The sequence below is a fragment of the Engystomops pustulosus genome, chromosome 6 (assembly GCF_040894005.1).
Source record: "Engystomops pustulosus chromosome 6, aEngPut4.maternal, whole genome shotgun sequence".
Taxonomy (NCBI): domain Eukaryota; kingdom Metazoa; phylum Chordata; class Amphibia; order Anura; family Leptodactylidae; genus Engystomops; species Engystomops pustulosus.
The window spans coordinates 84,289,276-84,314,317 of NC_092416.1; the positions used below are offsets into that span (position 1 = coordinate 84,289,276).

The window sequence follows — 25,042 nt, forward strand, 5'->3', positions numbered from 1 at the left end:
CCTATTTTATAAATCATGCATCATTTTTGAGAATATTATAACACTTGCTGTTATATTGTGATCATTGGGATTTATCAATCAAATACAGCCTTACCAAAAATTAAGTAAACATTTCCAATAACAAAGGTAAATAAGCACCTTATTGTCTGTTTGTTGATGTGGTGGGTACAGAAAGTATTCAAACCCCTTTAAATGTTTTACTCTTTGTTTCATTGCAGCCAATTGGTAAGGTCAAAAAATTATTTCTCTTGCTCATTAGTGTAAACTCTGCATCGCATCTTGACAGAAAAAAACAGAAAGGTAGATATCTTCTCTAGAATTGTTCTGCAGCCACTGCTTTGTTAATTTTGATGTGTGCTTAGGGTCATTGTTTTGTTGGAAAGTGAACCATCACCCAGTCCAGAAGTCCAGAGCACTCTGGAAGAAATTTTCATCTAGTATATCTCTGTACTTGGCCGCATTCATCTTTCCTTCAATTGCAACCAGCACCTGGTTTCATCTCATCTCATAAGACTAGAGAATCTTATTTCTCATAGTCTGGGGGTCCTTCATGTGTTTCCTGGCAAAGTGTATGTGGCTTTCATATGTCATTGAGGCAAGGCTTCCATCAGCACACTCTGCCATAAAGTCCCGACTGGTGAAGGGTTGCAGTGATATTTTGACTTTGTGGAACTTTCTCCATTCTCCCTATTGCATCTCTGGAGCTCAGCCAAAGTAATCTTGGGGTTCTTCTTAACCTCTCTCACTACGACTCTTCTCCCACAATTGCTTAGTTTGACTGGATGGCAAGGTCACTGTGCTCTTGGGAACATTTAGTGATGAAGAAATTCTTTTGTAACCTTTTCCAGACTTGTGTCTTGCCACAATTATGTCTCTGAGCTCCTTGGGCAGTTCCTTAGATCTTATGATTCTCATGTGCTCTTTTTTGTTTTCTCGCTTCTTTTTTTAACTCCCCTCCTTCCAAAAGTGATACTGTTTTATTTTTATGTTAACAGAGATGTGTGAAGGCTTTTTATCTGCAGGACAAATTGTGTTTTTTAGTGGAGGAATTTTGCTATGTACTGGAAAGTTGGAAAAAAAATCCAAGTGCAGTGAAATTGACAAAAAAAACACATTTGCAGTGTTTTCTTGTGGTCTCTGTTTTAACATTCTGTTCTTTCATTCTATACTCTAAATGACACTTCTTCTCTATTCTTTCAGTCGATACGATCACAGGGATATTAAATTTATGTAGGTTTAATTAAGTTTTAATAGATTTAAAAAGTGTAAATCTTATGTACAAAAAAACATTAGCATTTTGCTAAATTCTGAGGCCAATAACTTTTTCACACTTTGGTTTTCGGACCTATGCAAGGTGTATTTTTTATCAGTACGTACTGGCATTTTAATTAATATCAATTTGGGACCTATATGACTGCTTAATCACCTTTTATTTAAGTATTCATGGATTTTGTATATTTTGATAGAATGGCCATTTTATGACAAGGCGATACATAAGTTGTTTATGATTTTTACTGTTTATTTATTTTTTTCTACTATTATTCCAGTCCATGGAATAGGGTACCTTAACTCTGCAGGGTCTGATTACTCATACTTTATACTATATAGCAATTTGACTGATGATCTCTAATAGCCAGACATCAGCTGGCTATTGGAAATCACTATGCTAGGCGAACCTATGAGTCTCAATGAGATTATAAGCTGCCATGGCAACCGATCACCACCCTTTGATGATGTCATAGCGGCAAGGGAGCGGTGATTGGCCATCCAAAATGGCAGCGCCGTTGGCAGTGATGTTAGATGCCTTGGTCGGGTTTGACTGCAGCACTTAACAGGTTAGCTAGATGGGGTGCAGAGTATACATTGAGGAGCAAAAAAATAATGTTTTTGATTTTACCAATTGACTGCAATGAAACAAAGAGTGAAACATTTAAAGGGGTCTAAATACTTTCTTTACCCACTGTAGTCTGCTTACTAATGAAGGATTTTAACTAGTTTGTGATATTACCTTTCTATAATAAAAGACCTATGGCTCTTCTTACTAATGCACATAGATAATAAATATACCCTATAGTCGCCTATATTCTACCCACCAGTTTTCTCAATAACAGCAGTGTTCTTGGAAACACCTGGAGCCTCACTCAGGCCAACAATATTCTCACTATACACTCTAAAATAATATTCATTTCCCATAATCAGGTCAGAGACTGTGCAGCGAGGCTGTCGATTGTGCTCATATACAGTGAACCATTCCTAAAATGAGAAAAAAGAATTAGGATATAGGCATGAAAAGATTATTATGCTCCATAGGATAGTTGAAAAGCAAACAATTTTACCATTGTCTTCTTGTCAGCTTTTTGAATAGTGTAACCTGTAATTTCTGAATTTCCATTGTCTTTGGGTGGCTTCCATTCCAGCAGTGCATTAAATCCCCAAATCTCTTTGACTAGCACAGATTGAGGAGGACCAGGTTTATCTGTGAAATACATGAATGGAATAGTAAAAAATGTAGGTAGTATCCCAGAGATCCCAGCAATCAGAAGTGAATTATAAGTTATGCTTGTGGGACAACGCCTTTAAAGAGTTTCACGTATTCTAGCAATATATTGATACACTTTATGAGTTTCAGTCAATTATAGCATTTAAGTTTTCTTATCAATGTTGTAACTGAGAGATTTAGTAGGGAACAGCTGTACTCAGCATATACTAACTGAGTATGGAGAACTGCTATCTACAGAGGCTAGCTTCTCAGCCTACCTCATTTGACCTTGTTTTTTCTACCGACCTGTATTTAGATTATTCAATAAAGACTATCCTACCTATACCAATAATATTAGGCTAGGCTTTCAGTGCTAACCACCATCAACTCAATTTCCCTTGGCCTTCCTAGAACATAAAGGCTCACCCAATAGTTCTCTGGAAGATAGAGAGAAACAGAGCTGTTATTGATTGGTGGAATAGCTAGGTTTGTTTCTGACAAATAATTAAGAAACTTAAAAGCTTTTTATTTTAAAAAGGAAAAATTACTTTAGAAAGTAAATTTACAAATTAGTCCTATTACACTTTCTACACATTTTCAAAAAAGATGGAAACTAATTATTTGCATAAATGGGTATTCGCATCATGCCATTAAAATTTATATTTATTTAATCTGCCATGTACATATTCTTCAAATGCATATTATCAAACAAAAATGTACCTGTGTGAAGTACTTATCTTACTTACTTTAACTACCGTGATATAGACTGGGGGGCAAAAACTTGTAGGCCCACAAAGGCAGAATGTTTTTGGTAATAACAAAATTACCTGTCATGAGTGGTACAAGACCCAACAAAAGGGCTTTGGGGCACTCCTGGACCTTATCTTGACCACCATACCTCACAGGGTTCAGAAACTCTGAACCTTAGGAGGCAAAATTTTCAACAGCTAAGCATAAACCGAGACAATGTTCTCAAAAATTAACGCACCAAAAATAAATGGGATTTTATTTAAATATTCTAAAAAGGTCCTGTGAAAGAATATACCATATGGGAGTAAGCACAGTAGAAACAAGAAACAAAATGTGGTTAACTAGTGCAGTAAGGTGGGGAATAAATGAGAAAGGTAAGGTATTTAAGATAAAACAAGAATGTAGAGATGAGGCGTTACAGGATTATAAAGAGAAAAATAAAACAGATAAAGGCATCAATAAATAGACTGATTAAAAACTTGCAATAGAAAATAAAAATAAGTTCAAATTATTTTACAAAAATGTATAAACAGTAAAAAACCTAAAAATTAAGCGTGTGGGCCCTCTCAGGAATAATTCAAGGGTCATGGTGGAAGGAGATGAGGAAAGGGCCTATCTATTGAATGTCACCTTCTCAACTGTCTTTAATCAGGAAACCCCCATGGGAAATGATGAGGAATAATGTAAATCCTCCATTAAATGCCAATTGTTTGACCCAGGGAGAGTTGTGGCAAAATCTCAAATCTACTAAAATCCCCGAGCACTGATGGCATACTCCCCCAGGTACTGCTTGAGTTATGTACCGTGATAAACAGACCATTATTTCTAATATTTGAAGATTCATTAGTAAAGGTTCTGTTGCACAGGACTGGTGCATAGCAAATGTGCTATATAAAAATAGGCTCAAAAAGTGGAAACTACAGGCCTGTGAGTCTAACATCGGTTTTGGGGAAAATATTTGAGGTGTTTATTGGAGATGCTTTCCTGGAATATCTTACTGTATATAAACTTATAACCCAGCATTAGCATGATCAGCTTCTATGAGAAGTAAGTTCTAGACTGGACCTAGGGGAGGCTGTGGATGTTGTTTAACTTTTCCAATGCATTTGATACTGTGCCACATAAAAGATTGGTACATAAAATGAGACTGCTGGGACTAAGGGAAATTGGTTTAGTGATAGAAAATAGTGGGTCATCATTAACCCCTTAAGGACCCGGCCCTTTTTCGTTTAGGCCTCTTTATTTTTCACTCCCCGCCTTCAAAAACTTTATTATTTTTCCATGTAAAGAGCTGTTTGATGGCTTGTTTTCTGCGTAACAAATTGCACTTCATAGTGATGGTATTTAACATTGTACGACCTTTTGATCACTTTTTATTGATTTTTTAATATTTTTCAATCGGAACCAAGGTGGCAGTGCCCACGCGATACTAGCTCGTTAATACCGCCAGCAGCAATCAGTGATCGTGGTTGTTAGCAACAGGTGTTTGCTTCATTGTGAGGAAGGCACCTGGGGAGTATGAAGAAAGCTCAGCCCGTGAGACTTCTTCATACTCCCCGATGCGCAATAAAACGTACAGGTATATCTTATTGCGCTATGGGGTTAATGACACATTGTCAGATTTGGTTGAAGTCACAAGTGGGGTGCCACTTGGGTCAGTATTGAGGCCATTTCTTTTTAATATTTTTTATCAATGACCTCACACAGGGCTTCCAAAGTAAAGTTTCAAAATTTGCAGATGATACTAAGATCTGTAAAGTAATTAATATAGAGGAGGATAGTTTAACATTATAGAAGTATTTGTGGAAACTGAAGGCAAGGGATGACAAATGGCTTTTAAGGATTAATGTAGATAAATGTAAGGTTATGCACTTGGGCCATGGAAATGACAATTATAAGCATGTTTTAAATGTTACATTTCTTGGTAAAACTGATGGAGAAAAAGACTTGGGGAACTTGGGGAACTCGATTTTAGTGATCAATGCCAGGCGTCCATAAAATTATGGGATGTATCAAGATTTTCATGATAATTTGCCCTTACACAAATCCCTGGTCAGACCACACATGTAATATTGTGTATAGTTGTGGGAACCAGTGTATAAAAAGGACATAGTAGTATTGGAACGGGTGCGACGGAGAGCAACCAAGATTATTTGGGGAATGGGAGGACTAGAATTTGATTGATAGATTACAAAACTTGGAATTGTTCCGCTTAGAAAAAAGATTACTAAGGGGAGACATCATTACAATGTACAAATACCTGAATGGTCAGTACAGAGACTTCTCCATATATCTAGGCCTATGGCCACAACAAAGGGGCATCCTCTTTATTTTGAAGAGAGGCTGTTCTACTATCAATATAGACAACGGCTCTTTACTGTGCAAGTATTGAGACTATGGAACTCCCTACAAGATGTTGTAATGGCTGATCATTTTAAGATGTTGAAGAGGGACCTGGATGCCTTTCTGGAAAGCAATCACATTTTATGAGAATAAAACTTTTTGTAAGTAATTTCTGTTGATCCAGGGAGTTATTCTGACCTTCAGCCTTGCAGCCTTCTTCTGGATAAATGCAGTATGATTTATAGGTTGTATTTGATGGAGACATCACTGGTTCTCGGGACTCAGAAGGGGAGAGGGGGGAGGCGGGGACGGCACACCATGTGTCTGAATAATTATGCTAATAATTATGTTAATGCCCACACACAGGAGCGCTGAATGGGTACTTGAATAATATACGATTCAATTTTAAAGCAAGACAGCTGGTTTCTGTGGTTAAAGAAGATATGTTCCTGCCTCATTTCATCTAGAGCTATGTCCAGGTATATGTGGTTCAGAATGACCATTTTCAAATGGTAGGTTTCCTTTAAAATACATCAAATTAAAGGCCTTTTTTTCATCTGCATGTGATCACCCCCTGTAACCCTTTAAATAGCAAAATGAACTGAGTTATTGCAGTAAGCTATATAGCTTCCTTTTTCATCCACTTGGCTGTGATGTGTACTGCAGCTGGGACACATATTAAACTTCAGCAATGTTGACACTTTTAAGGTGATATTTTGAATTATGGTGTTCAGAAGCCCATAGGGGAGACCATGAAAATAAATCTTTAATCAAATAAAATTATGTAACCAATAAAGTTTGATTTAACTGTTCTACATTTTATCTAATTTTAGACAGAACTGACTTACATGGTTTTATATTCTTGAAATTCTAATAAAATATAAATAGACTGTTCAAAATCAAGTATAAATCCCATCTTCCACATTGCCATGAAGGAAAAATAAATATTTCTAAAGCTTTTAAAAAAGACAGTGGCTAGATGTTGTGTATCAGTGTATAAACACATGGGGGGAGATTCATTATGGCTTCTCCGTCATTTCTCTGGCAGAGAAACCACATGAATCTCCTCGTCCCCAACGGTTTTAGCCATTCTCTGACCCACACGCCACTGTGAATGTGTGTGTGGGGGCGGGCCTGCATGGAGCAGGGTAGGCAGAGGGAGTTCCCTCTGTCACATTTACTATTATCTTCAAAGGAAAACCAGTAGAGACTACAGTAGAAATCTCTCCCAGTTCTGACCTGGTTTACATATTCTCTAATGCTGTCTATATACTGTATAATTGTGTATTTGGTGTGTATATGCTATATGTTTGTATGTATATTTGGTGTTTATATACCGTATAAACCGTATAAACCGTTCATAGGATGTGTAAATACTGTATGCATATGTATATATGGTCTGTATATGCTGTATATTTATTTATACTATATGTGTGTATATAAATTCTGTAAGTGTGCATATGAATGTGTGTATGTATGTGTGCATATTCTGTATGTGTGTGTATACTGTGCAAATATGGTATGTGTGTATAAAGTGTGTGTTTTTTGTGTACATAGTGTATATGTGATGTATTTGTGTATATGACGTGTATGTACTATGTATATGTGCGTATATGATGTGCATGTACTATGCATGTGTGTATGTGATGTGTATACACTGTAAATGTGTGTATAAATGTATGGATGTGTATATACTGTATGTGTGCATAAGATGTGTATATACTGTATAAACAAGTGTATAATTGAATAAGTGTATAAATGTATATATAAATTCTTAAATGTATGTGTCTGAATGTAAAAATGTTTATTGGTATACACATGTATATATGTGTGTAAGGGTGTATGTATGTATATGACTGTAGAACTGTACATGTGTGTATATAAGTATATTAATTATGTGTTTATAGGAGTGTATAAATGTCTGTGATTCTATAAACATGAAAGAATATATATTGATTTTTTTAAAGAAAGTCTCCTATGGGGCCCAGCCTTTCCCAGTTACATTCCTGGTCCAACACCAGGGTGCATCTGTATGTGTGGCTAGCTTCACGTCAGTTTATCAAGCCAGAAGATATTTGAATCTCAATTCCTAGAAAATCTAGGCTTCCTGCCAGTAAGACCAGTTAAGGTCATTCTGGTCAATTTAGTTGCTTTCAATGTGGAGATTAACTACTTTAAGGCCTCAATTGGATGGTAGACTGCAGTGCCATCACTTGAAACAGGATGTTCCTCCTAACGTGACACAGAACTGAAACTATTATTTAAATTGTAGACTTTTATTATATCATATGAGGGCTACAAAAACAATATTTGCCAATATTAGGCTGTCCAAAATTGGGACACTTAACCCTACTTCTGGGAATGCCTCCAAAAAGCAGAAAACATTCATTTTCATCCTAACTTCCGTCCTCTCTCTGACCCTCCTTCCCCCTGATGAGCATTTTAGTGCTAGGAGAGGATGAGAAAGAGAGGATGGAGGGGGGGGGGGGGGGTTGCGAGGAGCCAGGAGCAACAAAGATAGGAGTGAATATACTAAAGAGCAGACAGACATTGAAAATTTGAAAGGCTCCCCTCCTGGGACTTGGCAGAAGCATCTGACAGGGAGCCACATGCTTTATTTCAAACAACATATAATACAAACATGTTTGGTATATATATTATTTTGTCTATAGGAACTTTTACCCTGATAAAAATAGCACTCTGGAGTGTGCAGGGTGCGCCAGATTATTGAATACTGGTGCATGGACTTCTATGGTTGAAGTCAGGCAGAAAACCGGTGCAGCCAGTTTAATAGAGCTTGTCCAATGAGTGTAGTCACTCTACAAAATCCATGTGTGATATGACTGATCCTGGTAGAAATCTTTCTCTTTTTATGCACATCTGCCTATAAAAGAACTGACATTTCAAACTATGGTATCCCGAGGATCAGCTGTTTCCCTGTGGATCTGACATCTGGAATATTAGACAATCAACTGATACTGCTGAGGAAAGTTTAGCCTAGAGTGACCACTGCAGGACTTATGTAGTATCACAGGTTGATTGGATGACTATTACACACTGTGCATGGACAGACAGGAGTCTGCAAGGGTTATCCACTATTTTCTTTAGGCGCCCAACTATGAAACCCATATAACAGATATTAATTTATTTATGGGTTAAATGAAGAAAAAGAAGTAAAATAAATCTATTTTCAGGGTAACACTGTTAACAAGAATAATTAGGCAACATAAGACGCCAAACTGGAAACATTAATCGTCTCAGATGGAAGAGATCATTTCATGACTATTTCAAGACCAATAAATGCACATTTTACATTCTGTATTCGGATGCATTAAAATAAACCTTACACATTCTGAAGCTCGCTGGAGCTTGGAGTTAAGTATCCATAACTGGATATTATCCACAAGGATTAGTTAAATATAGTTCAGATAAGGTAACCTGATCTTTACCGATATTCATCCCACATGAACTTTAAAACTTGTTCTTGCATCAGTCAGCAATATGAAGACAGACATGAACACACTAGTTAGACGTCTGCTTACATTGAGACTGTGAAATATATTCAGTAACTCCAGATGTATTTTGAGAAAAATAGAGAAAATCAGACCTTTGGCATCATTTGAGTTTGTTTTATAAAATGTACATTTTTAATTGGTAAAGTTAAAGCAAAATAAAAATAGCAGACCGAATACTAAAACGGCTACCAAAAATGATCTGGATTCCTGGCCGAAAAAGGTTAAGAGGCCCTTGAATACAGTGCATGCCAAAAGAGGAATTAGTGCCCCTTACTTAAACATAACCATGTCCCAGCAACAGCACAGTAAGTTGCTCTTTAACTAAAATACCCTTCCATACAAAATGTATGAAAAGTACTATTGTCAGAAAATCAGTAAAATATGGAAGATTAAATGTTTTGCTTGCTTGGTTGTTTTTACTTTTTTCTAAAAATCTAATTAAATATGTATCTTAATGCAGTATTTTAAGGTAAAGTAAAAGAATCAGTATAGGAAAGTGGTACACAACCAGAGAATAACAGTCCAGGCAATGAGATATACTTTAGGTAACACAAAGAGGACATTTCACTAATGTGACAGAATGGTAAATGATCTAATTTGATTCCTGCCCCAGATAATTTTAGCTCAGGTTCTGCTGAAGTGTTCTTCTTGTCAAAGCTGATGACTTAATTTATTAGAAGTTATTGCTTATTCACCTGACAAAGATCCACCTGTGTTTATTTGCTGTCTGAGGACTAGACTGGGACTAGTAGTACCTACCCTACATAATTCACTAGGTAAGATGGCATAATTTGCACCAAAAAACACAAGATCATAAACATATAAAATATTGTGGCTTGTGAGGAAATGGGTGTGGCTTAATAGAAAAACAAATGGGGATTATTAACAACAACATTTTAACAGCATGTCCTACAATTTAGTCTGATGTAAGCAAAACCAACTGATCACCACAAGATAAAGGTGTCAAAACACATGTCAGGGAGCCAAAAAAAACATTTTGATATCATTATCCCACAGCCTCCTTGTTGCACTTTTACTTTGAGGAGGATTACAATATAAGTGTTGCTATATGTTTACTTTTCACATGGTCAGTTAACCCTTGTAGGTTACATTGATTGATACATGGAATGTATGCTGATCACTACAGTATAAACACTTGTTTATCTTTTGAGTTGCATACTTCTTCAAACTCTTCCCCAATGTGATTTGTTTTTTTTTTAATATGAATGATGCTCCTCTTTGAGTTGGTATCAGACATTGGGAATAAGAGACCTTCCATATTATGAAATATAATTCATAACAACAATTACTAGAGAATCATCAATAATATACAAGGTATGTCTAATGTTGAAGAGCGCTTTTCTAAGATGCAGAAGCCCACATTTATGGTTATCAATTAACATTCATTTTTCTTTATTCGTTCTTCAAAGCCAAACCATGTGTTCTCATGCTTCCAATATTCTCACCACTGCTCAGAATGGCCTCTGTTAAGTCTATAACAAGCAGAACTATAATACAAGATATCATCACCACAAATAACAAGTAGAATATGCTGGGGCCAATGGCTGTGTAACAAGTATGTTAATGGAACAGGCCTCCAGATGACTAATATAAGGCAAAAGTACTCACCCACAATACGTATGCTCACAGTTGCACAATCAACCATGTTCTCAATTTGCACAGACAGATCATATTTCCCTGAATGAGATCGCTCTGAGGATCTTATAAAAATGATGGTGTCGGATTCGGAAGTTCTGATGTTGACTTGCCTTGGATCCAATGGTTGGCCATCTTTTGTCCAGGTGACAATTGGCCTTGGTTTACCCTGTTATAAATGAAGTGTAATATGTTTTAAAAGTGCTATTATTTTTTTGGTTGAGGATAGGGATACAACAAAATTATGAGAGGTAGGCGCCCCTCCCTTGAAATTCCCCTTCTTGTCAGTAAACCAGCCCAGTATGCTTGGGCTATGAAACCAGTATCCACAGGAACCAGTTACTATCATAAAACATAAGGGTTTGTGGGGGGAATTCTATCAACATCCATTAAAGAGGTCAGTAAAGGGTTATGCTATATATAGCAGGTGTCACATCTATAATCCTTCATCTTGCTATACACATCAAAGTAATATGTGGCATAATTCATATTCCGGCCACATGCTTTTCCCTGATAACTCCATTCAGGTCCCTTCTGTTACTGTATCAAAGGCCACTGCATGACACCCCAGCAACATGGATTATTTAGATAATTACCAAATTATTACTACAGTTATCATCATGTTTAGTATGTATTTATGCGGGACATAATGAAAAAAAGATGGGTGTAAAAACCATGTTTGTAGGATGCCACATGGCAGATTTCGTAAAACACAAGGACTTTAACATACCGTACATGTACCCGTTCTCATGTCATCACAGGCTGCAGGAGGGATTTACTAAGGTGAAAGTGTCACCATAATAAGTTGTCATTCTTTGGGGATCCCTAGCGCATAGATTGATTACTTATTTCTTCTTCCCCAAGAACCAGACTTATTACATCATCCAATGTAGTAAGTTTGGTTTTTAAACCCTTTTATTTTATCGAACTGTTTATATTTGCATTGTATGAATATGTTATTTTATGTTACCTTTTTGTACGATTTCTCCTCTGTTTGTATGCACTTTAATAAGAGCCTTCTTGTTTTCTAACAATTCCATAAATTTAGAATAAATGTTACCTAATATTGATTCCTTAACTGGTGAGTGTAATATTGTATTTGGGCATAGTCTATTCAAGGTGTCCCATCTTCCTTATACTGTATATGATGAGTGGTTGCAGCTAAAATAGCTTAGGTTGGAGGGAAGAGAGCTGTCAGAGGATGGTCCAGTGTCACCCAAGAGGCCCCCTTCCTTAACCTACACCTGTGATCATGACACTTATTATAAATTCATTAACAAATATCATTGGTGAAACAAAACTTGCACAAATATGAAGACCTTACATAGTATAAGGATAAAATGTCACACCTCTATCCTTGTTGCAAATCCTCTACCAAAATGGGAGATAATATCACGTTTGTACCTTTCTGTAAGTAAATAAAGGTAGAACCTTCTTTGGCACCTTTCCACAAGGTTTTAGAGAGGTTTTGGAAATTGAGGTTTATCTTAAATACATTTTATTGGATTGAGTTCAGTATTCTGTGAAACCTACTTGAGCTCCTATACATCACATTCCCCTAGCCATATCTTATGTGAAACTTTTTTCTTGTAATTACTTTCAGAGGCACACATTTTTGCACAACTCATAGCAACCTGCTGCCTACACCTGATGTGGACTGGAATTTTTTGGCACTGTTAAATAGTATATCAAGTGGCAACATCTGTAAGTAGGTAAAACACAAAGATAAATCAGATGCAAACCAGGTTTCCCAGTATATGGTGCCCTCCAGCGTGCACAAGAAAATGTCACAAAATATGTGTAAAAAAATTAATGCACCAAAAAAAAAACCACACAAAAAAAACAATAAGAAAAAAGCACATCCAACTTGCGAGTACCTCTCTGATTAGTTCATCATACCTGGAAGGGGATAACAAGATTGACTTGCTCTCCAACTTTCTTAATATAGGTTTGTCTCAGTTGTCTTGGTAATCTGATCTTTGGTGACTCTGTAAACAAAATGAATATTGTATAATGAACACCATGTGGATATTTTATCGTCCATGAGACAGGGAGACTTATCACAACTCTGTCGTGTCCAGTGTCCATGTTTTTTTCTAAAATGGCTTGTGTCCATAATTACGCTATTTTTGCCCTCATGAAAAAATGTTCAGTTATGGGCAATTGAGAAATACTGCATATGGATAAATTCACAGTATTAATCCACAGAAAGAATTGACAAGATGAATATTCTCTGCAGTAAGTGGATAAGATATCTTGAAATCGTATAAAAATGTTGTCAATATCATGTAAAATAAGTAATGTTCTTAAAGTCAAAATTTCTGAAGGTTGAAATAAATATTATTGAAAGATATAAGATATCTTTTGCAGAGTAATAGAATTCTGATGTAATAATTTTTTTTTGTTGGCTTGGACTCCACACAGGACGCAATGCATGTGATTGTGTTCTTAGATCTCTTCAATGGCTTAATAGAGCTAAGTTGTAATGTCTGCTATACTCCAGGAACAGGTGCAATAGGAGACTTAGGCACACCAGGGGGCTGCAGTAGGCTCATTTACATTAATGAGTCTACTAAGAATAGATATAATAAATTGCCAGAAATAGTATTACTTATAGGGGACACCAGGCAGTTTAGCCACAGTACACTTTAAAAAACACCAAAGATATGTCTTTCGCCACCATTTGCATTACGAACAAAAATGTTTCTCCTCGATTGCTCCTATTAAATGCATAAAAATATACTTACGTACAATCTCCCGGATTGTAACTGGCTGACCAAGAGTTGCTGGTTCACTCTTGCCTGCTATATTCATGGCAATAACTCGGAAGAAAAGTTTTTCCCCAGTGGGAAGACCCTTTGCAGTGTATCCACATCTTTCCACAAGCTCAGTGTTAGATACAATCCACTCATCAGCTGAAATAAAGGTAAATTGTTTTGGTAGTATACCACTATATACAAATCATAAGGAAAGTATATTAGGTAGTAACATAACTATGAAAACTGAATAAAAACTTGACAAGATGTAGAATTGGCTTTAAAGTTTGTTTTACACAGACCTGCTGCTCTAATAGCACACAAAAAAGCATTAAGTTAGAGTAAAAAAAAAAAAGATTCAATGAACGTGTGAGAAATTTGAATGTGTTATATTTGTACCTAGTAATTCTTAGATTTTTTTTAAGGAATAAAATACTGTTATCTTATCCTATCCGTAAAATAGGTCAGCAATATAAGCGTGTATGGTAGGGAAGGGGGAAATGTCCAACAACCAGTACCCTCCCGGCTCAACTGATTAAAGCAATGATCCAATGAGTGATCCAATGTCTGCAGGTTCTGCTTCCCTGGCCTGTGATGTGACACTTAAACACCTGATCAGTGGATTAAACCCCACCAACACTATGGGGCAGATTTATCAAGCTGTCTAAAAGTAAGAATGTTCTTAGTTGCCCATGGCAACCAATTACAGCTCACCTTTAAAATATTCATGAGCACTGGAAAGCACTTATAGGCACATCCCTGACATATTGTGAAAATTTTGTCCATACTTACATCCCTCTTTGCAGTACTCAATGAGGTAACCATCAATTCCCCCTGCACCAATACGATCTGGGGGTCTCCATTTTAAAGTACAGGTTGTGTCTGTGACGTCTTCAACTGTCAAGTGTAGAGGTTCGCTAGTTGGAGCTAAAAAATAGTATAGATTATGAGCTCTTTAGGAAACCTAGACACACATGTGCAAACATCACTAACTTTTCAACTATAATATTAATAATAATTCCTATATTTATATAGCACACACAGATTCCACAGCACTACACAAAGCTTAACTAACTTTTCAAAAATAAGTAGCACTACTGCCTAATGTGTAATATGTATCACTTTCTTTGGCTTTTACCATCCTCCCTCCTTCCTGACTGGATTGTGTAGCCATGTTGCCTAGGGTCTCTGATGTGTCAGATTATATAGCATCTTAATGTTGGGAGAAGGAGAGCAGTGCCTGACACCAGCCAAGTCTCCTCCCCGCAGCTTTGAGCCAGTAGTAACTTTACAGGAAGACACTGCTGAGGATAAAGCTGTTATAAAGGAAGATTACAAGTCCTAAAATGACTAGGAACAGTGTTACTCCTCATGTGTACACACTTGACTACTGAATTCTGCAAAGTTTGTTGAAAGGTTAGATTCACTAGAATTAGAAAATTGTTGTATGTACTTGCAAGCATCAGATGAGACTCAGAAGGTTGTAGCTTCTAACTCTATAATAACCTTCATTGGTTACAGAACACAATCCTATCAGAGGTTACTTTAGGCCAAATAACTTCTTTCCCATTCCAAATCTGGTTATCACTATAAATGCTTGGATCAGCAGGACTATAACATGTAATATTGCTACAGCTAAGAAAGGAATCCCTGGCCTTTTTAACTTTGAATGTGACAACGGTTAGTCAAATCATTTATATTCTGATATTATAAAGTCTTTACCAATAGGCATGAATGGATTGGTGGTATTGGCTTCTTGTGAAATGCCAATTGCATTAACAGCATAGATTCTAATTTCATACAAGACTCCTTCAATCATATTAGTTGACTGATATTTAGTGTCATTGTAGACTTCAAAGTTCATCTTCATCCAACGTTGACTGCCTTTCTTTTTTCTTTCTATGTAATATCCTAAAGAATGTAAAAAACAAACACTTTCAGACAATTTCTAAATTGGTTATGACTATACTTCGGCAAGGTTGAGGTTTATTAACACGTGTGTAATGGTCACATTTGTGTAAGATCTATATTGAATGACTTTTGGCTGAAAATTAAATGAAAATTTGGCTGTTAGACGGCAGTTAACACGATTCTAAGAAGCAAAGACAACTTAGGAAAGCCATTGCTGCTAGTCGATAGTGATGAGTTGACCCGAACCACAATATTCTGATCCATGCAGCATACTGGTGGGTTTGACTATTTGTGGTTGTAACCAGTGGGGGTGAGCATTTGGGTATCCGAACCAGAACCAATTTTTCAGGATCGGGTTTGGTCAAACTCAGCAAAGCCTATGTCTATTTATTACCAATTCTTTTTTTTATACAATGCATTTGTACTTTACCATTTCCAACCAAACAATCAATAGATTACACACCCAGATGTCTAAATTTGCAAAGACCTCTTAATGTTCTAGAATAGAAATACCTATAAAAAAGATAACCAGGCAGAACTCAGACGGACGACCTTGTATCCAGAACTGACTGCTCTGACACAAAGCAGTTATTTTAGAACAACTGAAAGACTGACAAAAAAGGCTACTAGTGGAAAAGGCAGCATTTGACAATTTGGACATTCCTTCCATTTTACTTATCCTCCTAAAGCACCATACAGCCCACTGTCCCCAATCGACTTTGTCATCTCTTGTGTATTTCATAGTCTATGGAATGTCAAGGATTTTGAAGAGCTCAGTGCTGAAGTAATGTTTCTTACTTTTCTAGGTCACCTACTAATATGTTGGTAGCAAACTTAATGTAAAGTTTAGAAAGTATTTAAGCACACATTTCTTACCTAGAATTTCTTGTCCACCGTCATATGAAGGTGGTTCCCAAACAACATCAGCCCAGTCCTCCCCAACAGCAACAATGTTAATATTTTGTGGAGGATCAGGAACATCTGAAATTAACAAACAAGTATTAATTTCTGAAACTATCTAATTTATTGGAAAACGCATAACAACTTATAACTATATTGTCTGTTGGAATCATGTAATACAATTAAGTGAGGTTGATATAAGGAGAAACTCTTTGGGATGTAAATTACAACATATTTAGTGTATTGGTAAGTTTGTAAGCTGTACTGTATATGTATCCCTGATCTGCAAAATGATGCAGAATATCATTACACTAAAAGAAAAAAAAGACTTTTTTGGTTTTGTGTTTCCATGTTTCACTCCCTTTCTTCAAAAATACTGTATATACTCGAGTATAAGCCAATCCAAGTATAAGCTGAGGCCCCTAATTTTACCACAAAAACCTGGCAAAACCTATATTTTTTTACTCGGGTATAAGCCGAGTTTGGGTTTTCAGCACATTTTTTTGTGCGGAAACGCTAGGCTTATACTCGAGTATATATGGTATATCATTTCTTTGTACAGGTCTTGTTTTCTGCATAACAAATGGTACTTCCATAGTATTTAATATTCCATGCCACATACTGGGGAGCAGGAAAAATTCAAAATGCGGTGACATTTTTGTATATGTGTTTTTACAAGTTTTCCCGTGTGCTCCAAATAACAAATCTCATTTATTCTTTGGGTTGGTATGATCATGAGAATATCAAATTCAGACATTTTTGTGCATTTTAGAACATTTTAAAAATGAAAACATTCTGTACTTAGAAGGGTTGTCTATTTTTTAGACCTCTATGATACTTTTACCCAAGGAAGTCTGACTGTTCCTACCATATACTGCATTACTACTGTGTTGCAACATATGGAGAATTTGGTATCTCTAAAAGTGTGCCACAGATCTTCAGCAATGTGCAGTGGTGTTTAATTGATTGAAAAAAATGACACCTTTCATCCATTTTACACTTTTGTGGACATGAGACCAATGTGTTGCTGTGGTTCCATCTCATGTATTCTCTGTGTTTCGCTAAATCAAATCTGCACTCTGTAAAATTTTTTCATTTTAGATCAAACTGGTAAGCTTTCAATGATAACTTCTTTCTTGTTGCAGTCTCTAATAAAATAGATCTTTGTTTTTTGAGTACACCTTGGTCTGCAACTTGTGCAGTGTGCTTTATATGCCTTTATTTTCCAGATGTTCTGTGCGACTTTTCACTTATGTAGCACTTTTTTTGGCATATTTTTGTGACTTTTTAGGCGCAAATCTGCACCTGGTCCAGGGCAGGTGTGGAAGAAGGATTTTTTTCATGCACCCTGTTTTAAAAACTAAATTGGAATTATTTCACATGCTTTACATGTATAAAATTTTGCACATAAACCTGTACGGTATTGAAAATAAAAGGGAGGGAAAAAAAGAGAAAAGAGGCATAGAAAATAAATAAATAAAAAATAATAAAAATAGACAGAATACCCATAACTACTTACCTACAACTTTAATATATATTGTAGCATTATCTTCTCCAGAAGGATTGGTAACAACAATCCGATAGTTGCCCTCATCCTCTCGCTTTGCTCCATCTATGACAAAGCTGCTTAAATCAGGTTTTGGTTCAATGTGTACTCTGCCGTCAATATCAGTAAATTCCTGTAGCAAATGAAGATACATTTTATAGCAGGTGCAAAATATAAACTGCTGATTTGTTTAATATATCGTGCTAAAAATTTCATCTAACCAAGAGATCCTGATGCAAGATAGAGATTAGAGCCAATGTTCCTTGACATTTCATCATGTATCATGTGTGGAATCTTATACACACACCAAGTACTACTAACAGTGAGTAAAGGGTTAAGCAAACAGTTTGGGTAGATTCAGGTTCCTCCTAAGCTCCCCCAACAACAAGCAGTCTATATCTGTTACTCACTATTTACTTACTAGTGTTTTATTATAGGAGTATTGTTTTTTCAGCAGACATGGGTTATACAGCTGTGGGAAAAATCCATTTATATTGTTAGGTTTTGTATACACCCACAGGCTTTGGAACCGCCTTTGTCCTGTAGGCTTACCTTGCTATATCACCATTCATGTTTTAGAATGAATTTTTACTATTGTGTAGTCTGATTTGTTTAAAGCATGCTCAATAAGTATATTTGATATTATCCCCTTTTGGTTCATTTTTGGTGTTTTCATTTAAATCAAAATGAACATATCTCATTATACAAGATATAATCTTCTAGATCAGTGTCACTAGTAATAATAATCTTTCTAATTATAGGAACTTACAATATTTTCCTTGAACCATGTGACTGTTGGTGCAGGTTCTCCAGTTATTGGGACATCGAAACGTAACTTGTTTCCAGCCACAACTATAATGGTGTTGACAGGTGTTCCTCCAGTGCAGTCAAGATGAATTTTGGGTGGTTCTTGAGAAAATACAAATATAATTTTAAATATGTATGAATATATATATATTTATAAAAACTTTGTATATGTAAGACCTTATAATATGTAAAATGTAATATTCTCATTTTTTGTTATTGAATTAAGTAAATTATATGGTAATTTTTAAATTATTTGTTTTGAGGAGTCATGATTTGAAAAATGTGGTAGGCAGCCAATGGTCACCATGGTCACAGTCTGTGATATTACAATTGTAATCATTATTGTTGGGTTCTTAAACATATTTTTCTGCATTTTTAATGCAATTTAATATATGACCGTTGTGCTCCATTCATCTCTACGGGGCTGACGGAGAATGCAGAGTGTGTGGCTAGGCGATCTACGTCATCTCCTTAGAGATGAATGGAGAAGAACAGTCATGTGCAGCCGTTTGCTCCATTAATCTAGGGGAGAGATGAGGGGTCTGATAGAGGTACCTGGACCCCAGAGGACCTCTCGTGATCCCAGCACTGAGACCTCCACCGATCAGTAGGTTAGGCCCTATCCAGTGGATATGGCCTAACTTGTTTTTGTGGAAAACCTGTTTAAGTTAGAAAACATTAAAATATCAGAATCTAAGGTTTTTGTAATGACCGTACCTTCAAGTGGAACATATTCAATTACAACCTCTGAAAAAAAAAAGATTTTGAGTTAGTTACATACTGCATTTTGCTATTATTTGCTGCATTTATTACAATTTTTATTAACCCCTTAATGACTTGGTCCTTTTTTGTTTTGTGTTTTCATTTTTCACTACCCACCTTTAAAAAATCTTCAGAAACTTTTTTGTGATTTTTTCATGTACAGAATTCTGTGAGGGCTTGTTTTCTACATAAGAAATTGTACTTCCTATTGAGAGTATTTAATATTCCATTTTGTATAATGGGAAGCGAGAAAAAATTTCCAAATGCAGTGAAATTAGAGGAAAACCGCAATTGTACCATTTTGTTGTAGGCTCTGTTTTTACAGATTTCACTGTGCACAACAAATGGTAGTTCCCCTTTATTCTTTGAGTTGGTATGATCATGGCAATACCAAGCAAATATAATGGCTCCCATGTGCTGGTAACTGTTGTCAGAACTAATTGTGGTGGTTACCCTTGGATGTTTGCTGCAATGTGCAGCAAGCACCTGGTCATTATGGACAGGGCTCAGCATACGAGCCCTCTCAATATTTCCTTAACAGAAATGAAAAGAATAATAACACAAAAAAATTTAAACATGCACTTTTATCATAAACTGTATATTAACCCAATGATAAGATCCAAAAAATCTTGTATTCCGCAATATAATGCCTTACCGAGGAAGTTTAGTTTAGCAGACAAAGACAAAGCATATCCATCAGGTACAAAAGTGTAATCAGCTTCATCATCTGGTCTGACGTCATCAATCACCAATTTATGGACTCTGTATAGAATTAATAATGGACATATTTACCAGATAGAAATTCATTCTTGGACTGGACAGGGGAAACAGATCATTACTATAGTATACTGTAAAAGATGTAAATCATGCTTTAATCAATTTTGAAAAATATGCCTTAACTCAAAAAAAGGTGTATTGGGATAAAACAGCAAGTTACTTATGTATAAGATCATGTACTAAATCATAGATGATAAACAGGTTTGAGGCTGAGTGCTCAAACTACAACTAAAATCCCACTTATTTTTTGTAAAGTGCCAACACGGCAATTTAATCAGTAACTCTCTGCTTACTGCTCTACCACAGCTTTCAACCATGTAAGCATCATGAGGACCACAGAAAGAAGGAGGGAAAATTCGGATTATCATTGTAGCTTCCCTACGGAGCCTCCTTCAACGGGATGAATTGCGGGGCCTGGAACAGGAGCTTCAATGATAATGTAGCGCTGTCCACACCTCCTTTCTCCTCTTACAGTCCCAGATAACCAAGGTAGTGCTGCTTTAAAAAAGCACATACCGGAAGAGGCATTGAGTCACCCAACTTTTGTGGTGAACTCTGTGCTGAGGTGACAGAATGGATACCCACAGAGAGGGCTCTGAGTGCTCTGGCACATGCTCCATAGGTTTGCCCCCAGTGTACTACAAACTGTACATTATGTCATATAACATGATTAAAATCAGTCTACTGCATCTGTAGTAAAATATGTTAATGCTATTCTCAATGACTATGGAGACTTGTGTCCTAAAAAATGCTACAGTTTTTATTGACAATAATAGAACCTCCACTTGTTTTTGGAAGACTAGGTGATGGATTCGATTTGTGAATTCAGCTTCTTACCTGCCCTTGTGACTCATTGTTATGCGTTTGCTTGGTCGAATCTCCACTCCATTTTTCAGCCACCTACCAGTCACTTTTGCATCAGAAACTTCACATGTAAAGACAGCTTGTTCAGCTGCTTTTACTGTCAAGTCAGCAATTCCCTTTAAGACTTCAAGCTTCTTATCTGCATGAAATATAAACTAAATGAGCTTTAGCTTAAAATATGTATTAAAATCAATCATTCACAAACAGAAGAGGTCTTCACATCAGTACCTTCCACTACAAGGTCAGCTTCACATTGTCCCCCAGTAGTTTCCACTGAATATCTTCCGGTGTCATCCTTATTGGCTTCATTAATGATCAAAGTGTGTTTTTTGCCATCTTTTCTAAAACGGTACTTGGTCATTTCGTCACGCGTCAGCTCTACACCATCTTTCATCCTTTACAATGACAAAGCTTATTAGATTAATTACATTACAATAAAAGTTGTAAAAACACACAAAGTTACTAGATTTACCAGATAATATGTGCCCCCTCCTCTGAAACCTCCACTTCTAATTCCACTTTATCCCCTACAAATACTTGTTGGTCCTCAAGAGGTTTTTCAATTGTCACTGGAGGCTCTAAAATACAAAAAAAAAATTAAACTAAATTTTAAAAAAGCATTTTACATGTGGGTTTGGAAATGGACAGTTGATGCTAGTATCTCAAGTTTATTGATATCCGTTTCCTCACTGTTTCCTTATTGACACCTCAGTGCCTGGTTATGACAGCAGTTGGAACAAGGGGTCGGAGAGGCGGGTCAGACATTTCTAGGTATAATATATAGATAAGCCATAAATGTAGATAATAAATTTGCTCTTTTAAGTTATTTCACATAATCCTCGACTTGTTTTCTTGTGCACATTTTATGTCTGTTATTACAACCACACACCCACACTGCTAAAAATCCCAGTAAAAGGAACACACAAACCAATTTTTGGAGAGGTTTCACTTAAAATTTTAAGGAGAAATTCTATATCTGTAGAGGTCTTAGAGTTCTTTTACCTTTAACATAAAGCTCTGTTTCACACCTGTCATCACCAACAACACAAGCGTAGACTGCATCATCTGCCAGGCTACATTTATTAATGGTGAGAATTCTTTTAAGGCCAATATTCTCAAATACATATCTGTGAATAGACAGGAAAAAGGCATTATGTTAATATGATGAAATATTTTCTGTTTCTGATATTGAATTGAATAATTAGAACTATTATTTAGCCAACTACAGTAATCATTGTTACTCATGAGCAAGTACACTAGCAAAGCTTAAGTAATTTAGGGGAACAGAGACTGAAGCGATAAACTAGAATTTTTCTTGTTGCTGAGAATACTCTGAAATTAAAGTATGCCGCATATTTAGGGTACAAATGGAATTAGTATGAAGCATTCCAGGTTAATAAAGCCTTGCATAGGGATTTGTGGAAAAGTATGTCTAAATTGAAAGTGAAAATCTAAGTACTTCAGACATGTTAATAGGTTATCATACTTAGTTTGCAGGTACTCAGTACTGTGTACATTACTAGAGGTGACAATTAGTATTAACGGGCATTAGTAGATAATAGCCCAGGTTATTTAATGAAATCATTCCATTACTGCCCTGTGCATATTCAAATGATCTCAAATTTGGTGAACAAGATTGGCAGTCCAGCTAGCGTCCATACATTTCTTTTCACTATTTGTATCTATCATGCATTTTTAAGGTTACAAAACTTTTCGCTAGCTTAACACAAATCAAATTATTTCATTTTCCTTACTTGGCACTGGGTTTTATCACTTGTCCATTTTTTAGCCATTTTACAGGAAGATCAGGATTTGAGACCTCTACTTGTAATTTGATCTTCTGATGTTTGTCTACTGTATAACAGTTATCAAGCCTCCTTGTAAAAGCTGCAGAATTCAACAAGAATTTCAATTAATCGTAAAAAAAATCCTATATCCAATCCCATAAATAATTTCATTAAAAAAATATACAATATGACTTAATACATAAAGCAAGAAAAAAGAAAATAATTAAATCTGAGGAAACAGAATGCAAACATAAAAATATACAAATAAACACTTAATGCTTAAATGATTATTCCCATGAAGACAAGTTTCTTATCTGTACTCAGGATAACAAAATAACACATTCTCTATTTCACTGTTATTAACAAAAATGCAGCATTTCACAGATACAAGTCCAACCTGTCTCTATCAGTCCTGGTGTACAAAATTTCAGTTGCCCCTAAACACAACCCTGTAACTTCTGACTTTAGGGTCAGGCCCCCATCTTGGATTTTGTTGTGTTTGCTGACTTTCTGTGTCTTTCTGCTCTGAGCCTGTATTCACGCCACCTTCAGTGCCTGTATGGTGCTCACAGTGATCACTTCCTGCCAGCACATTGAGCAGAGGGAAGCTACAAACTACAAGGAGATAAGTGAAATGTGGGAAGGGGCAGGCACATATCTTTGAGATGTAACAGAGCTGGCAGTGTAAAAGTCTGTCAGCTTCTGTCTGTCATGCCATGTGTAATCGTTATCTCATGCATCTCTGATCTGTCTCATCTCTCTCTTTCTATGTGTCAGTGTGTAAGTACAATGTCAGAAGCCAAATTAAAGTGTATTTACACCTGTTACCTGATAATGTATCCACACTGTCACCCCACAGAACTAGATGGATCATAATGTGTCCGCTTAGAGCGGCCCTGCCCACACCCTGGGATTTTGCAGCCTAGGGAGTGATAGGAGCTAAAACAGCGATAACACTTAGTAAAATTGTAAAGTAAGGGGTGAAAATGATCTTTATTGTGTAACTATCACGAGGAGATTGAAATGTGAGAATATTCTGTTGTGGGAAAACCCCTTTAACACCACATGCTGTAAGTACAATCACAAAACCACTTCTCTGCTTGGGGGCTGAGCTATAGTTTCCCTGCTAAAACACTATACAGTGGATTCCTGGACCACGCATTGATTACCTATATATAAGTTACTAATATTGAATTCAATAGCAGATAAACTGCAGCATATTTTATGACTGTAAAAAAGTAATTCCAAGAAAATAAATTATCTTTGACTCAATGATGATGATTAACGACACCCCAAACTATGTTAATATTATTTTATTCGGTTCTAACTAAAATTTACAAATGTAGGTAAAATTAAAAATATCAAATCAGAACACTTAGAATAACAACAATAGAGCAAACTACCTACCACTTCTAACTGATATTAATTCAGAAATAGATAACTATTACAAATATACTGTATGTTTTCTAGGTATGGCCGCATAGTGACCTCCAAAATCATGGTTTTACCAAAATATGTATTAATGTAAAATACTTATATATTTTCCTCACTATTTAAATACCTATCCCTAATGCATTCTTCTCTAAAGCTAACTGCAAATTAGTTCATTAATTCATTTGGCAAGGCAAACATACAAGAATCGCTTTTAAGATTTTGGCTAAAAAAAAATCAACTGGAGGCCTTAGCCTTCCAACCTATCACAATGCAGCCATTCTGGACTAATCACAATACTGGTGGTACACTCAATGGATAACATCTGCTGCCTTATTGCAAAGGCATATCAAAACAATTTAACCATTCAAGACCGAGATGGCAATTGGAAAACCGTACTCGAGCATCAGACTAACATAGAAACTATTTTCCCTTAACAACTCCAGATGAACCTGTTAGAACTTATCATTGATATCATACATACTACTCCATGGCCCTTCTATTAAGGAAACAATGTCCGGAGATACTAGAGCCCCCTTCAACATACTTATACAGATATCTATAATAAGCAGAAGCTTCTATGCCTACCTTAAGTTGTGTAACTTTCTTAAAAAAACACCACCCCAGAAAACAACAATAAGATCCTTTAGCAACTGTGTCCCCCCTCTGGTATTACACTAGGAGAGAAAAGTTCCTTTTCCAAACTTGTCTTTCCATACATGTTAAAATGGGAACCCAACCTAAATACATCCTTTACG

The 25,042-nt window shown here is 36.1% G+C and overlaps 1 protein-coding gene across 4 annotated transcripts in view; it reads right to left on the bottom strand.

The window, feature by feature from the left end:
• The window catches only part of LOC140135392 (myosin-binding protein C, fast-type-like), an 89,827-nt gene that overhangs the window by 7,294 nt on the left and 57,491 nt on the right, over nucleotides 1-25,042 (bottom strand). For all 4 annotated transcript variants that reach the window (XM_072156868.1, XM_072156866.1, XM_072156864.1 and 1 more), the window contains 17 exons: nucleotides 22,821-22,953; nucleotides 22,069-22,193; nucleotides 21,539-21,644; nucleotides 21,295-21,461; nucleotides 21,040-21,205; nucleotides 20,081-20,187; nucleotides 19,381-19,410; nucleotides 18,626-18,765; nucleotides 17,830-17,989; nucleotides 16,287-16,391; nucleotides 15,222-15,410; nucleotides 14,292-14,426; nucleotides 13,491-13,658; nucleotides 12,643-12,731; nucleotides 10,717-10,912; nucleotides 2,337-2,476; nucleotides 2,094-2,253 (listed from right to left, as the gene is read on the bottom strand). In XM_072156868.1, the coding sequence (XP_072012969.1) occupies nucleotides 2,094-2,253; nucleotides 2,337-2,476; nucleotides 10,717-10,912; nucleotides 12,643-12,731; nucleotides 13,491-13,658; nucleotides 14,292-14,426; nucleotides 15,222-15,410; nucleotides 16,287-16,391; nucleotides 17,830-17,989; nucleotides 18,626-18,765; nucleotides 19,381-19,410; nucleotides 20,081-20,187; nucleotides 21,040-21,205; nucleotides 21,295-21,461; nucleotides 21,539-21,644; nucleotides 22,069-22,193; nucleotides 22,821-22,953 (2,316 nt within the window). The remainder of the gene's footprint in view (nucleotides 1-2,093; nucleotides 2,254-2,336; nucleotides 2,477-10,716; nucleotides 10,913-12,642; nucleotides 12,732-13,490; nucleotides 13,659-14,291; nucleotides 14,427-15,221; nucleotides 15,411-16,286; nucleotides 16,392-17,829; nucleotides 17,990-18,625; nucleotides 18,766-19,380; nucleotides 19,411-20,080; nucleotides 20,188-21,039; nucleotides 21,206-21,294; nucleotides 21,462-21,538; nucleotides 21,645-22,068; nucleotides 22,194-22,820; nucleotides 22,954-25,042) is intronic.